At 44.9% G+C, this 12,636-nt stretch overlaps 1 protein-coding gene across 1 annotated transcript; it reads left to right on the top strand.

Moving 5' to 3' along the window:
* Positions 1-909: 909 nt before the first annotated feature.
* LOC125425160 (glutathione S-transferase kappa 1-like) lies at positions 910-11,180 on the top strand (the record flags this gene model as incomplete). Its single annotated transcript, XM_048482704.1, has 7 exons — positions 910-1,143; positions 2,654-2,735; positions 3,848-3,976; positions 5,853-5,953; positions 8,415-8,450; positions 9,693-9,809; positions 11,081-11,180. Coding segments are annotated over exons 1-7 (658 nt in total), but the record flags the coding sequence as incomplete, so codon positions are not given.
* Between the last annotated feature and the right edge of the window lie 1,456 nt (positions 11,181-12,636).

Genomic DNA, 12,636 nt, shown 5'->3' with positions numbered 1-12,636 from the left:
CCTGCTGAGAGTTCAGTACAGGGTACAGCAAAGAGTGGTGTAATCCAAGCCCAGAAGTGGTGCTTGGCCTTCAGAGCCCTCATGCACCCACTACTCACAATACTGCTCCCTGCAGGGATGCATAGACGTCATTGCTCTATGGGCAGGCCTGCCTTCCCTCATTCCCAGTGGCCCTGCCCAGTGGTGGGATTCAAATAATTTAACAACTGGTCACATACAAGCACCATTTTAACAACCGGTTCTGCCGAAGAGGTGGGAACCTGCTGAATCCCACCACTAATCCTGCCTGCCTTCCATTATTCTCTAACAGCAAGCCTGCTTTCCTTCATTTCCTACGGGCAATCATGTATTGTCAATGGGCAAGAAGACCTGTGTCAGTGTCAAAAATATTATACACCTTGGCCGAAAGCCCCATAGATTTTGTGTAGGGATGGGTGGAGGAAGGGGAAAGTGAGGATGGGATATGAGTCTGAAATTGTGTGCATCAAGGAATGCTGCTGTAAATTTCGTTGTGCGTGCACAATGACAATAAAATGCTTATGCTTGTGCTTATGCTATTGTTAAATCCAGCACCATGTGGAGGAGCAGGAAACAAATGCGGTTCACCAGATTCCAGTCTGCCACTCATGTGCAGTGTGAAATTAAACTCAGTTCTCCAGACTGAAGCCCGCTGCTCTTAGCACTACATCACGCTGTCTCTGCCAGCTGAGTCCTGCCATTGAACTCGGGGAATTACACATCAGCAAAATGCAACACAATTTGAAACAAGCTCCTGGAGGGCTAATGAATCCCGGAACGAAGGCGCCCTCCTCGGCGAGGAAGGTTTTCCAAAGCCCTCCATTACCTTTCTTTTGCGGCTGGCGCTGCAAGCAGCCTTTTTGCCACAAGGGGCCAGCAGAGAGCAGTTCAGGCGCGTTCTCACGTGATTCAGCATTTGAGCAAAAGCGGAGCAAAGGTCGGAGGAGCGTGGGCAGTGCGTGTCGCTTTTCTCCTTTCGCGTGTTTCTGCAGTCCCCGCTCGCAGATTCGTCTGCCCGCCGAAGGAGGGTTGATGGCGGCCGTCCGGGAAGGCTTGGGGAGGAGCAAGAAGTTGGTGGATTTGTTCTACGACGTGGTGTCTCCCTACTCCTGGCTTGCGCTGGAGGTCAGAACAATCGGGTGAACCGAACTTTTCTCGCTTTGGATAAGTTTCTTTTTCATTCTCCCCGCTGCGGGATATGGCGTTTTTTGGGCCGTACATGGCGGCTCTTTTTCGTTCCTTCTGGCGAGTTTGAGCAGGTGCCCAACGAAACGTCTCACCTGCAGGACTTGCAGTCTGAACTTTGCCTCGGTTTGCAGACGTCGAGGGTCATGCAGCATTGGTCCCTTCCCGCTGCAAACTGCTCGGCGTAGGTGCCGTTTGTGCCTCAGAATGGGCAGATCTCGGAAGCTAAGCGGGGGTACTTGGATGGGAGACCACCGAGGAAGTCCAGGGTCGCTATGCAGAGGCAGGCAGTGGCAAATCCCATCTGTTAGATCCTTGCCTTGAAACTCCTGTGTAGTCTTCGTATGTCGGTGGCAAAAAAGAGCATATGTAAACTGGCATAATCTGAAAACTGGGGTTCACAACTGTGGGGGGGGGGAGTGTGCATCTCCTGAACCTGCAAAAGTTTGTGAGTGTAAATAGTATAAGTATAAACAACAGTTATAAGTATACATGTGTAATGTTTTTGTAATTCATGTGTAATGAACTCCAGCAAATTATTCAGAAGTGGAATGTGATTCAACAGTGGACTCTAATCTGGAGAACCGGGTTTGATTTCCCACTTCTGTATATGAGCAGCAGGCTCTTTATCTAGTGAACTGGATTTGTTTCCCCGCTCGTCCTCATGAAGCCTGCTGGGCAATGACCCCTAACGGAGATATGCATGTGTAGCCATCTGGTGGTGTGTTTAGGACCCCCTGAACAACTTTGGTTTTGGAAAAGAGAGGGAGGGGGAGTTGGCTGAAGCCCTTTCTTTCCCACCCCATGATCCTGACCCAGGACCCACATAATTGATTTCCCACAAGGAATTAGCAGCTGCAAAATCTTGTGGCAATGTTGAGGTAGATCTCCCTTCAGTTTTGTCTGTAAGTCTTGGTTTACAACTGCCAAAGAACAGGGGGGTAGAATGGGATACTAACATGGTATTATTCTATCTAGAGCCTGAGAAACCATGTTCTGATCTCTGCTTGACCATAGGATCTTGAGTGAGGGCAGAAAGACATTGTAAGCATTTTTTGCTACAGGAGAGAGAAATGTGATATAAATTGTGTACTGTTCCACACTATGCTAGTGTGCATGTCCTGACCACGGGTCAGCTTATTCTACATTTTGCAGTGTGTTTTTAAACTTAAGAGAAACTTTCCAAAATGCGATTCGCATTTTGTGTATATTTTCTACCCTCTACGTTCATGTTTTGCTTCCAGGCTGTTCCCTCAGCAAGCTCATTGGTTTCTCTGGGATCACACATAGTCTTTTCTGCCATCTAGGAAGACTTAGTGTGTTGATATCTGCTGTGGAAAATTTGCTTTGTGTTCTCCGGCTGCTGGGTTCAGACTTCTCCCCCTCATCTCGTGTGCTGGAGGTTGTGGCAGACTGGTAACCAGTGCATTTATTGTTCTCTCTCTTGTAGGTTCTATGCCGGTACCAGTCCATCTGGAACATCGAGCTGCGTTTGCGGCCCACATTCCTTGGTGGGATCATGAAGGAAACAGGTAGGTATTGAATACTATGTAACAATAGGAATATTTAATTATTAAAATAATTTATACCCCACCTTTCTATTGTCCATGTTCAAAGTCCAGTTCTAATCAATAACAGTAAAATCCAGCACAATCAAATAACACAGTAGCAGTTTTTAAAAAATCAAAAACACAACAGAATTCACCCCAAAAACATAAATGGCTGCTTTTTAAGATCTCAGTTGTTAGAACTAGATGTTTAAGGCTGTCCAAAATAAAAACATCTTCCTCTGACATTAGAAGGAGCAAGCCAGGTTTCCGTAAGAAGATCTGTTCCAGAGTCTAGGCATCATCACTGAGAAGTCTCTCTCCTGAGTCCTTACCAAATATACTGATGGGATGGAGAGTTAGCAAACAGGCTGTTTTATATGGGACTAAGCCATCCTTCAGGTAACCTGCTACAACGTAGCCATGGTTATTTGACAAAAGAGTCTACTGAGGAGTAATCCTAAACCTCTGAAGTTTGATTTTGGTCACAGGTGTTCAAAAAGTATTTCACATTGATCTTGTTTCCTCAGATGCAGTCTTATCCTAGGAAAAGAATGCTGCCATCTTCTGAGCTATCAGTGCCTGGAAAACCAGATTCTTCACCATACTGTCTTGCTTATTATTATCAATTATATCAAATGTTCCCTGCAAGCTGTACAGCTGTGAAGTCACTATATTCGTGTCGGCAGGGGGAACTCTCCCAGGTGGCTCAGTTCTGCTCAGTGTTTGGGAAGTTCCACGCAGTAGTGGGGAATGATTAGAAGGACTATTGATTATATCTGTTATGAATCAGAGGTATAAGGTGCTTTGAGGTTTGTTGACTCTCCATAGCAACTGGTTGGCCACTGCATGAGACAGAATACTGAATTAGCTGGACCGCTGAGCTAATCCTGCAAGATTCTCCTTGTGTTCTTATTTTCTTAAAATACTTTGGTAAAGATTGGCCACAATTTTGGTTCTCTGTGAAGATGGCTTTAGTGCTTGGGTTACCCCATCAGGGCACGACTTAGGCTGAGTCTTCTCTTGTTATGATGGACGAATGGGTGGGGGGGAGTTTTTCTTTTTCTTTTCCCACAACATGATGTTCTTCTCAACAGGTAACCAGCCCCCAGCAATGGTTCCCAAAAAAGGCGAGTACATGAATAAGGACCTCCCTCGGTTGGCAAAGTTCTACCAATTGCCGCTGCAAGCCCCAAAGAATTTCTTCGAGACCGTTATCAAAAAGGGTAAGGAACTGAGACCCCAGAGTGGAGGCTACCTGATCTGAATAGCCTCTGCCTAAGTGTCAGGCCTATGATTGATTCAATGACATTCTCTGAATTTTCTCAATCAGTAGTCTTTATTGGAATGAACTTGGAACTCCTGACATGTGCAAAGCCAGTTCTGACCCGCTCCCCGAATGCCCATAGCTTTATCACCTCCCTCCTTCTGCCCCTTAGCTACGCAGAGCGGGGAAGTTCTTTCCTTAGACCTTGGGAAAGAGATAGAGCCATCTGGCCACCCTTCCCTTTGCGGAGAAGCCCGAAGATGGCCCTGTCATCTAAAGTTGCGAGCAGAGGGAGAGAGAGAGAGAAAGCAAGCACTCAGCAACCCAAAGAGGCCCCAGACATTAAGCATTCACTGACACTAAGACACTAGAGAGCTGCTGCCAGTCAGAGTGGGCAGTTCTCACCTTGATAGGCCAAGGAAGGGGAAGAATAGCTTGGGTTTATGCCCTGTCATTATCTCTTAAAAGAAGATTCAGAGGGGCTTACAAATTCCTTTCCTTTTCTTTCCCCACCACAGACACCTTGTGAGGTAGGTGGGGCTGAGAGAGTTCTGAACAAAGTGTGACTAGCTCAAGGTCACCCAGCAGGAATGTAGGAGTGCGGAAGCCAATTTGATTCACCAGGTTGGAGTTCACCTGCTCTTAACCACTACACCATGCTAACTGTCAGCAGGGAATTGCTTCCTGTGTCTGTGTCTACTTCTCCCTTCATTTAAAAGTTATTAGGCATTATGGTACCTGGCAAAAGCTGTCTGGGGTTTCTTCTCAGAGATGGCCATGGTAGACTCTTACTTATATTCTGTCAAAATGAGGAAGGTAGGGTTAAGGTCCGGGGTAGGAAAGTTGCTGGAGTAAGTGGCTGGGATTCCCAGGGCCAGAATGTGAGGTGAGTTGTATGTAAGTTGCGCAGTATGGGTTTTGTGATCAAAGGCTCTGAAGACTACGCCATCCTTCCTCAGAATCCGAAATTGTGATATTTTGTAGGTGCTGCTTGAGGAGTGTTGGCTCAGATACTTTGACTGTGGGGAGTCTGAGGGCGTTTTGCCATGGCCATACCAGCTTCCTGGCAGCGTGGAGAGCCTTAAGATGCAAAAAAAAGCCTCCTCACCACTGGGAAGCCCACATTGGGTTCAATGGACCTATCTTTTTGCTGGTGTAAGTCTCAAGCCCCAGCCACTGGCACAACGGGGGCAGTAGCTGGGAGGAAGCAAACTAATGTTGGCTCCTCCTCCAGTCATACTCCCAGACTGCCCCTGTTATGCCAGCCGAGGGGGCTCAAGGACAAGTGCCCTGGAGAGAGCAAATCTGCCAGCGGGACTCCACACCACTTCCACCAGTGGATTCAGCACCCCCCCCCCTTTGGATAGGGCTGTTAGGCTGATGCTTCATTGAGCAGGGGGTTGGACTAGATGGCCTGTATGGCCCCTTCCAACTCTTGTGATTCCTAGAGCCTGCCAGAGTTTATAATTGGAGACCTAGTTTTTTCCATATACTTTTATAAAGAGCTCTCTGCTGGATTGATTATCTCTTGTCTGAGAACAGCATATGTACTTAAGTCCTTTTTTACCCCACCAAGGAGCTCTGGATGGCATTCATGGTTCTCTCCCTTCCTCCACTTTATCCTCCTAACAACCTTCCAACCTGTGAGATGACTTCGGCTGAGAGAGAGAGAGCACGCGCGCAACTGGCGCATGCTCACCCAGCAGGCTTCCATAGCAGAGTAGCGAAGCAAATCTTGGTCTTCTGGGTCCTAATTCAAGATTTCCTTTTTCATGTCACTTTTCATGTCACTCTCTGATCTTCTTTAAGTTTTTCTCTCTTTTTCCTACACTCAGGCAGTCTGCCCGCTATGCGCTTTGTTACTGCTGTGGACATTGCGCAGCCACAGTTTGTGGAGTCTGTGTCTAGAGAACTTTGGATGCGCATTTGGTGTCGAGTAAGTATTCTGTTGGATCAGGTCTTCTGATGCAATATTTCTGTGCCCCTCATCCTTAAGTTCTTGAGATTCCCAGGCAAAGAATCTGAAATGGTCTCGGCCAGTTTGCAGGTTTGATCCGTCAAGCTAAGTGCAGCCACGTAGGACTAACGTACGGGCACCCAAAGTTTTGTTAAACCTCCTTTGCTAACTTCCTGCCCAAGAGCCTAAAAAATAGCAGTTATACAAATACAAATTCATAAGCTGTTTGCCAGTGCAAATCAAAAGTGGAGTAAATGATTTGATTTGCACTGGCATACAGGTTTGTGAATTAAATATATGGTTACGGGCAGATAGTTGGTCTTTCATTACCATCCCTAATATGAACTACTAAATGAATAGATATTGCTACCTTGCAGTAATTATATGACCTAGGTTTAATTGGAGTTCCATAATCAACCTTCCTGCCAGAATCTGAGATTTTTGCACTATTTTGTATTATGTAATAAGGATTTATCTGCCTGGGTACTTTGACCTCTGAAGAAGACATATCTAGCTATATTACAAGTTATGTGCAATCAATATGATGTTTTGGTGTTGTTGGAGATGCAGTCTTTTGATTCAAATTTCTAGTGAATTATTATGTTTTTAAGTGTTTAATGTTTTTAACATTATTTCTTTAAACACTGTGTAATAAAAACTTATTGTATATATTGTTATATTAATTACTCCTTCTACTTTTTGCAACCTTTTTTGGTTCCTGTCTTATTACACAGGTTTGGTTTTGATTTCCCTTTTGTTTTCTGTGTGTTTTCATTCTGTGGCCTTACACTGCCAACTGGCCAAGAGATAATGTCCTGCCACTTTAATAGAGGCTTATGCCAAAGTAAACATTTTGAGGTGGGGGGGGGGGGGTTTGCTGTCAAGTCACAACTGACTTATGGTGACCCGATAGCAGGAGACTAACAAGGGTTGTTTGCCATTGCTTGGCTCTGTGTAACAATTCTGATGTTTTGGGGTGGTCTCCCATCCAAGTATGAGACGGGGCTGACTGCAGGTAGTTTCCAAGATCTAATGCGATTAGGCTAGGCTGGACTTTCCACGTTAGTGCAGATAAATATTACTGTTTTTAAAGAGTTCTGGACTCCACGATGCAACAACACACAAGCCTTTATTGGCATATAAAACAGGACAAAATTTTAAAACAAAACAAGGTTAAGAAAGGCAGTTAAAATTACTAATTTCCAATATAAAATTTGCAACAGTTTCACAAAAGAGCACATCAGAGCTGTTCAGGAGATTGGGTATCTTATAACACTCATGCCACTGAGAACATTGCAAGAAAATGGAATTCATGTATTTCATGCGTATCTTATTGTATTTAGGGCATAGAAACAAAGAATGGTCAAGTGTTTCAACCGTAGTCATATCACATGAACAAACTCTTTTAGAACGTTCCATATTCTTAAATTCTTAAATTTAAATTCTTAAAAGGAGGTTTAAATATTCTTAAATATTCTTAAACATTACATCTTGCAGTAGCCAAGGCTCTCCTCTGGGTGGGATTAATCAGCAGACGAAGATATGCTGCCATAATTCCACACTCGCATGGGAGTTTTTAAAGAGTTCAATCTGAGCTCTGCGGACCCAACTTGTGTTCTTTGCATCCACACAGCAACTGCAGGGAATGGCTTTCTTTTTTTTTCCAAAGGAGAGCCCAAATGGGTTTAAAACGGCACCATGGGAAAAAGAAAGCTCCAGTCCCCTCCAGCTATTTCTTGTTCAAAAACCATGTTAGGAGGAGCTATTTCCTTGATTTGGCTGAGCCACATGAAATACACCCAGAGCCGCAAATTTGTGTAAATAACTGACCCGGCTATGTTTTTTGCATAGGAAAATAGCTTGTTGTGAGGAAGCCCCACCCAAGACTGTTCTGAGCCTCTGGGCTCTCTGAGCTGTTCCAAGTGTGTATTTGGGATCTCCCTTTTTCCCCTTTAGAAGCTATTCTCTGCAGTTGCTATAACTCTTAAAACCTGACTCTTAATGTTTGGAAATGGTCTGAAACTTTTCATGACATGGAAGTGAATAGCATGAATAGCTTCTTGCAGATTAACATGATGTTAAAGTGGACCAGTTTAAAATGTGGGATAATTTAAACATGTACTGGGTTGCCACAAGTTGAGCAGATCCAGAGCATGTGAAATGGTAATTTAGGAAACTTACTGGGCAGTAGTGCCCTGAAGCCCCAAATTCCACACCTCCTTGCATACATCTGCTTCCGTTTGGTTCCTCACCAGTTGTTGAAGCTTAGGCTAAAGGGATTTTTTTCCATATAGTGTAATAGGCTCCAGTCAAGTGAATAGGCTCCTTGCTTAGGTCTGCTGAGGCCATCAGGAGTTATTAATCATGTTGAAAGGCTTATTTTTTGCCTGCTCTATTTCTTGTTCATGAGTCTTTATAACCAGTTGCCTTCCTTCTCCAGGATGAAGACATTTTCCAAGCAGAGAGTATTTTGGCAGTAAGTTTCTTCTCCTTGCTTTGACAGTGGTTTCCTCTCAGCATTCAAGATCTAGTGTAGTACTGAGGGGGAGCAGACCCCTGCCATGCTGTTTTTCTCTCTCAGCTCATTTCTTGACCATACCTTGGAGGAAGAGTAGCATATAAATGTGTAGTGTTTGGGTATGTTGTTTCTTTCCCTCATAACCTTAGCTATGGATTCCTTGAGGATCTAAGTGCCTTTTTTAGATTAAAAAAATCAATGTGGGTGGGAACAGCAGAAAAAGTGATATGGCCCTTGTATATCCTAAGCCAGTGCACCAACTTTTCCAGGCTCAGGACCTTCCGCTGACAGGAAGTTTTGTTACATCAGTCATGTGACTGGAAGAAGAGGATCTAGAGTTGTGAGGCTAGTTGTCAAGGCCAATTCTGTGAGCAGACACAAGAGCTAGAGGCAGAAAGCATGAGTCAAACTCCTGGAAGTGTACCATAGTGAGGAGCAAGCTAAGGGCTGGAGCCATGGTGGCAACAAATAAAATAGCAACTGTTACCCACTTTGGGTTCCTGAACCACATGCTGAAGTCCACCGCCTAGGCTGGAGGCCCAGTGTTTACTTCATGATCCAAAGAGAGAGATCAGTGCCCAGAAATACATATTGTCCTGCAGAAGGACATCTGTCAGTATCTTCTATGCATGAGGAGGAGGAGGAAAGTCTGTAGTTCAATGTGTAACTTAAACAGAATTTTCTGCCGCAAGATAGAGTGCTGGTTTCAGTGACTTTATAGGGGGATTGGACAGATGCATAGAGTGTTAAACCTACCAGCAGTTTATTGGGCATGATGTCTAAATGGAAGCTCCATAGTTAGAGGTTGTGTGCATCTGAATATCTGTTTCTTGGGAGGAAATGGCAGAGGATAGCTACTGCTTCCATGTCATGTGTTTGGGTTTCTGAGATTCCTCTAGCTTGGCCCTTGTGGAAGCATAACCAGATGGAGTTTTTACCTGATCCAGTCAAGCTGCTCCTCTGCTCTGCTCTGCCTGGTGTTCAGATGGTCTCATGACTAATCCCTCTTCTCTCTGGTAAGGAAGGCTGAGAGAAACTTCAGAGAACTAGCCCGTTGTGAGGGAGTTCCAGATGTGGCAGGTGAATGTACAGTACAGAACTTGAACCATTTTTAACTAATTAAAACGTGTAGCCCTGACACTTGATCCTATCAGGTATCTGCCTTCTGTGTGATTGTGTGTGTCCATTTTTCTCTCTCAGGCAGCAGAGCAAGCAGGTATCCCCTTGGATCAAGCCAAGAAGCTCCTGGAAATGAGTGCCTCAACTGAGGTGAAGAATCGCCTGAAAACGACCACTGATGAAGCACTGAAATATGGGGTGAGAGACCAGTACTTCTTCAGACCCTATAATCAGGGCTGCTGAGAACCCCCGACAAGTCCCTTGGCAAAGCTTCCCTCTGAGGTCTCTTTTCACGTGGAAACTAATCACACAATTTGCCCTTCTCAAGAAGGGCAAGGGTCTCTGGGGCTGTGCTCTCCCCACCCCCGGCCCTTCCTTGAGTTGCCTGACTAGCAACTTGATTAGTCCAGTGGGTTTAGCTGTCTTTGTTTTAACTATGTGGATATAAGTTGGCATGTGACAAAATGGATATTTCTGATTGGTATTCTTCAGACACATTCAAAGCATCATTGTGATGGTACATACGCAACAAATTATTTCATGGGCTTTTATTTGTAACCTCATTTCTCCCTAGTGGGGAGACCACAGTGGCATATGCCTTCCTCCTCTCCTCTTGTGTTGCCTCTCAACAACCCTGTGAAGTAGGTTTTATAGACTAGCTCCATGGTCATCCAGCAAGCTTCAAAAGCAGTTGGGGGAAGAAGAAAAGAGTTTGGATTTATGCCCTTCTTTTTTCAATCATAAAGACTCCCCCCAAAGTGGCCTACAAACTCTTTTCTGTAATCTCCCCACAACAGACATCTTGTGGGCGTAGGTGGGGGGGGGGGGGTGAGAGAGTTCTCTGAGAACTTTGACTAGGCCAAGGTCACTCCAGCAGGTTTCATGCGGAGGAATGAGTGACCAAACCCAGTTCTCCAAATTTCAGAGTCTACTGTTCTTAGTCACTATGCAACATTTGCTCTCAGGTTGGAATTAAACCTGTTCTCCCAGACTATTTTTTTTTTTCCTCTTGGGCCAGATGGCCTGGGGGCAGCACTGTTGTCAGACCTTCACTTGGTGACATTGTTTCTCATTCTCTCTCTATTCTTTCCAGGTGAACAAAAAAAGCTTCCCAAACAGTTTTGAAGGGTGTCTTTCAGACAGTTTAGTAACATGGAAGCATGAGGACGTTGTCATATTCCCTCTTCTTGCAGTTTCTGGCACCATGTGCAGTTTATTTAGTTTTTAACCAAAAAAGTGAGAGAGTGAATCCAAGGCCATGTTGGACCGCAGAACTGGCAAGCACAGCAAATGGTTTGGGCAGCTTCTTTTCTGGGCAGCTTCCGTGCCACCAGCAAGGGCTAGGACAGGGCTAAAACAACATTCAACAATATGACCTTCTGCTTCTCACCTTTTTTGGTGACACATGGCATCACCTCCTGCCCTCTGCCTCACCAGAAACTTAGATGAGGTGTTTTTTGCTTTTTCAGGCATTTGGCCTGCCCCTCTTATGTGTGCACGTGAATGGCGATGGCCTCAAGCTTTTCTTTGGTTCTGATGGCTTGGAACTCCTGGCAAGCATTTTGGAGTGTGAGTGCACACTGAATGTGACTGCTCTGTTTTTTGTTGATCAGGCTTTTTAATTCCATGGGCAACCTACCACAATCTTTGGCTGCTTGAAGATGCCTTTAAAAATGTTAAGGCTGTAATCTTTCTCGCATATTTACCTGGCTGTAGTTCCCTTTGAAACCTTGAACTGAATAATAGCCCCAGTGTTGGCTTTCAGATCTATGCATAAGCTGAGCAGGGTTGATCCTGTCTAGTATTTGGATGGGAGACCTCCCTAGGAATACTAGGGTTGTGATGCAGAGAGATTCCAAGCTTTAGATATAGATCCCCTTTATGATGCTTTTGAGTGACATCCAGTGTTCCTGTCCACCCTTTGCGGAACCTGGGAATGTTGGTTCTGAACTTCATTTAGAAAGTTTCGCAGTTGTAATTTTTGCTGCTTCTGCCACATGAGTATTTTTTTATTGATTCATCACCATCATGTCTTCCAGAAGAGACTTTGGCAAGCTGCAGGGCCATATGCACCTCACACTTTAAAAAGGATAGTTGGTGATATTTTGTGTTTTGGCAATCCAGATTCTGGATCTCCAATCCAAAGAAATTCCTTCATTGTGGAAAATGATGGGATGTAGTGGGGAAAGGACTGGAGCTTTTGTGGTAGCTGCTCCAGCATAGGCCTAACCAGCATGGGAAGAAGCACCACGCCTAACTTCCTTGAGAGAGAGGTGACCTGATGTCTAAAAATCCAAAAGCACTCCTTATATTGCATTAATAGTAATTGGTATATTACATGGGCCAGCAGCCTAATATCTCAGGATAGTCCAATCTCATTGGGGCTGGGGAGCTAAGCAAGGATAATGTTTGGATGGGAGATGCAGAGGTCGGCAGTGACAAACCACACTCTGATTATCTCTTACCTTGAAAAGCCTTGGCCTTAGGGTGGCTTTGAGTTAATTACAACTTGGCGAATTACTATTCACTGCGGGCAGTATTTGTTACAACAGTTTGCACTTGCTACTAGAGTTTTTTTGGATAGACCAACTGTTGCTTCCATCTGGCTGATTTGTTTCACAGGAGAGAAATGGTTAAGGGCCAGTGCCTACATCTGCCGAAGCTCTAACTACAAGAAATGCGGAAGAACAGTAGTAGGGTGCAACTAAGCAAAGAAGACGAACTTTGAAGCATTGGCGGTACCAGCTTCCACAGATTCCGCCCAGGAGGGCTGATAGGCGGAGCATACCCTTTTAGTCCAGGATATTAAGAATGACACAAGACAGCACAGCACCTGCATAGCTCCCCACCCATGCAGAAAGCAACAAAGCGATAACCACCTCCAACTGCAGTGCTTAACTCCACATGGGTCAATTGCACATCTGTTCTCAAAGTGCTCTTGACCTGTGACCCAGAAGGACACATGGTTCGGGTCCGGTTGCATCCAGCAAGTCTGGATTTCCCTGAGAGCACGTGTTAATGTAGG

This window comes from Sphaerodactylus townsendi, unplaced genomic scaffold (genome assembly GCF_021028975.2).
Source record: "Sphaerodactylus townsendi isolate TG3544 unplaced genomic scaffold, MPM_Stown_v2.3 scaffold_199, whole genome shotgun sequence".
Classification (NCBI taxonomy): Eukaryota; Metazoa; Chordata; class Lepidosauria; order Squamata; family Sphaerodactylidae; genus Sphaerodactylus; species Sphaerodactylus townsendi.
The sequence above is the reverse complement of the archived record's forward strand: the minus strand, read 5'-3'. Positions and strand labels throughout refer to the sequence as shown.